This window comes from Lipotes vexillifer, unplaced genomic scaffold, assembly GCF_000442215.2.
Source record: "Lipotes vexillifer unplaced genomic scaffold, Lipotes_vexillifer_v1.1 scaffold240, whole genome shotgun sequence".
Taxonomy (NCBI): domain Eukaryota; kingdom Metazoa; phylum Chordata; class Mammalia; order Artiodactyla; family Lipotidae; genus Lipotes; species Lipotes vexillifer.
The window spans coordinates 8,676,769-8,680,052 of NW_006797481.1; the positions used below are offsets into that span (position 1 = coordinate 8,676,769).

The 3,284-nt window shown below is 47.0% G+C and overlaps 1 protein-coding gene across 1 annotated transcript in view; it reads right to left on the minus strand.

The window, feature by feature from the left end:
• The window catches only part of VTI1A (vesicle transport through interaction with t-SNAREs 1A), a 350,516-nt gene extending 349,143 nt beyond the window's left edge, over positions 1-1,373 (minus strand). Inside the window, exon 1 of the mRNA XM_007469624.1 lies at positions 1,190-1,373. Coding sequence (XP_007469686.1) covers positions 1,190-1,283 — 94 coding nt within the window. The 5' untranslated portion in view covers positions 1,284-1,373. The remainder of the gene's footprint in view (positions 1-1,189) is intronic.
• Positions 1,374-3,284: the final 1,911 nt, after the last annotated feature.

The following is a 3,284-nucleotide window of genomic DNA, read 5'->3' on the forward strand; positions in this document are numbered from 1 at the left end:
GAAAGAGGAATGACAACTTCGGTCCAGGAGAAATTACTGCTGGCATCAAGGACTGACTAACAAGGTGGAGCAAGGAAGTTGCCCACCAGTTCACAGATCAATGAGCACTCTTTTTCCTATACTTTACACCACAGAGCGAAGGTAGATGGTTCAATTTCACTAACAAAACTGAGCACCAAAGCCACAATCTTTTCTGCAAGTAAATACTCAAATTAAATCTGTATTGAGAGAAAAATAAATCCTAAAACAATGTCCTACAGACAAAAATCGCAAGACATCATATTTATGTATCTGTTCATTCACTTAAAACATTTTCCTGAGCCCGATCTAAGTAAATGCCAAGGAAATCAAACATAGCTCCCACCTTCACATAACTGACAGCCCAGTATCGAAAATGAGTTGTGCTAAAACACAAAACCAAAACTCTTCTGGATGAAAATTGTGGAATTTTAAAAGTGAGAAAAATTATCCTGTACCAAGTTTTACACAACACTGGGTTATGGATCCCCAGGAAGGATGAAAAATAATAAATGGGAATGAGGTATGAAAGATACTAATGATTATAACAGCTAACACCAAGAAAGGGCTTTACATATGTTAAGTCATTTAATCTTCACAAAAACCCTATGAGAGACGCACAATTCTCTCCATTTTACCAAGAAGGAAAGTTGAGAAAGGTTAAGAAACTTGCCTAAATACAACTTCTAAGTGGCAGAGCAGGGATTTGAATCCGGGTACTATGGCTCTTAACACTGCTTTGCTGCCTATAATAATAACATAATTACTAACAAAACAACGTTACTGTATGATGCAGACTCATGATCTGGGTACGTTCACTGATTCTCTTCGTATACTCTCACATCTCTATATTTCACAAACAAACAAAACCCAGCCAAAACTAAGACTCAGAGAAACGTTCCCAAGGTTATACGAGTCACAAGGCAGCGGGGTCCAGATTAGAGCCCAGATGGCTCAGAATCCAAAGGCTCTTTACACTGCACCCCACAACCCAGCTTGGATTCTCCCCTTACCCTCAACCAACCTCAAGCATCCCTCTGGGAGGCCCCAACACCACCTCCCTCCAGGCTCGATCCTCAGAGACACATTTATTCAGGTGACTTCCATCGCCCACTGCCCAAGCCTCCCGGCTTTCCGGGCCACCCCCGCCCAGCCTGGGCAGGGCTCTTACCAGGTGGGAGTCGGGGGACCCTCGCAATCTTATTGGTGATCTCTGCAGTGAGCACCGCGAAGTCCTGCTCGTAGCCTTCGAAGTCGGACGACATGGCGGCTCCGGAGTGGCCGGCCCGGGCCGGAGCCTAGGTCAGGGCTGGGGCTACGCGGGTCAGGAAAGGACGGTGTAGGAACGCGGGAAGCTCCCTCGAGAGCGGAGCGGAGAAGCCGGGGTAGCTCCCAGCCAGGCCGCTTCCTGGTTGTTCTTCGCGATCTTGGTCCTCCGGAAGTTGAGCTGGGTGCGCTTTTTATTTTCCGTTCGGGATTCAAGATTAAGAAATTTGCTAAGGCAAAGCCCTTCAGTTAGTGCCCCCAAAAGCTTAAAAAATACGCGGGTTCTCGGAAATCACCGAAAGCATTTTTTGCCCCTCCACGTTTTGGAAAGCGGCTCCGGCTCCCCAAGCTACAAGTCAGAGGGGCTTGTTTCCAGGGGGAAGTTTGATGCGGCGAACCTCCCGGAAGTGGCTGTCACGGAGTCTGCGCACTGAGCCTGAGCGGGAGAGCTGCGGCGAGGCTGCTGGCGGAGCAACACAAGGGTGGAGGCTGGACTCGCACTCCAGCCTCTAGCACACAGGATTTACTTTCTACTTGCGCTCGGCTGGGGTACCCATGACGGAGTTATCCGAGCCGGAGAAAACCTGCTCCGGGTGAGCCCGAGCCGCCCCGGAAATGCGATGGCCACAGAGCGGGCACTGAGGACCAGACCGAGGTGGGAGTCAAAGCACGGGACGTAACCATGATTTTGGCGGTCTTCGCCCCACCCGAGTGAGGCCAGAGTCTCCAGAATGTTGAGACCAACCACGCTTACCAAGATGTTCTTCCCCTGAGTGAGGATTTCTAAGCGCTCTGCTCCATGACACGGGCGGGAAATTGAGGCACAAGGCAGCGGCATCTGTTGCATGGAAGTCTTTGTTACTCTGTCCCTCTGATCTTCCCTTGACTCACTCCAGTCCAGTCCGAAATACCCTTCTACAGATCTTCCCGGCGCTCGCCGTCCTGACTTCCCCGTCCCTCGCTCCGGGAGACACTTCCTCTTCTTTTTTTTTTTTTTTTTCTCAAATATTCTCATCATGTTACTTCTCATATACGCCTCCGATCCTGAGTTCACACACACTTATCTCTCCCCTCCCTTCCTTGCAGTCTCTTTGCTTTCACCCTCCCGCTTCTTTACTTTGACACAAATAGACCCTTAAGTTATTGTTTGGGGGGCAACCGCAGGCAAATGGTGTAGACCATGTCTGGATCATACTTTATGTAATTCGAGACTGGGTAAGAGGCAGTTTAGAACTCCATAGAGGGAGTTTGATGACTTGGCTTCTGTTGAGTTCATCTGTTACCGCCGTGGTTTACTCAGCCTCTCCAAGCCATTTTCTTTTCTATAAAGAAGGAAGCTGGATTAGGCCAACCCTAAGGCCCTCCTTCCCAGCTCTAAAATTCTTCGTCTCCTCAAACCATTCACTAAACGGTTGCATAGACACAGTCCTCTGACAAGTTGGGAACAAAAGAATAAAAACAACCATTTTACAATCACGTGTCCAGTTCAGGTGCTATTCAGACATGAGGAAAGTTTGGATAAGAGGAAAATAGTTCTTTTTGACGTTTGATGAGGTCCTCATTCCATAGTAAAGTACTTGTGAGCTGCTTTTGTTTAGGTGATTATTGGAATTAACAAATACAGTACATAGTAAAATATCTTACCGAACTTTCTCATTTTGTTTCTTTAGATTGGATTTCAAACCAAGGTACTGGATTCTCCTAGAAAACATAGAGAGTGTGTAACAGTGAACATGGCATAATCTGCATTAACATCCCACAATGTGAAGGCATGACAATTAAGGAACACACATGGACTTGTGGCACATGGAAATGTGTGCACAGAAAAAGGAAATCTGTAGTTCTTTAAAAACAGGAAGGAGTCCTTCCTCACCAAAATGGGTACATTCTGCTCAGTTATCAAGTTTGAAAATCTACAAGAAGTAAAGAGACTTTGTCACTGGGGTCCCATTATAGCCCTTGGTGTTATAGCAATATGTTCTACCATGGCCATGATTGAC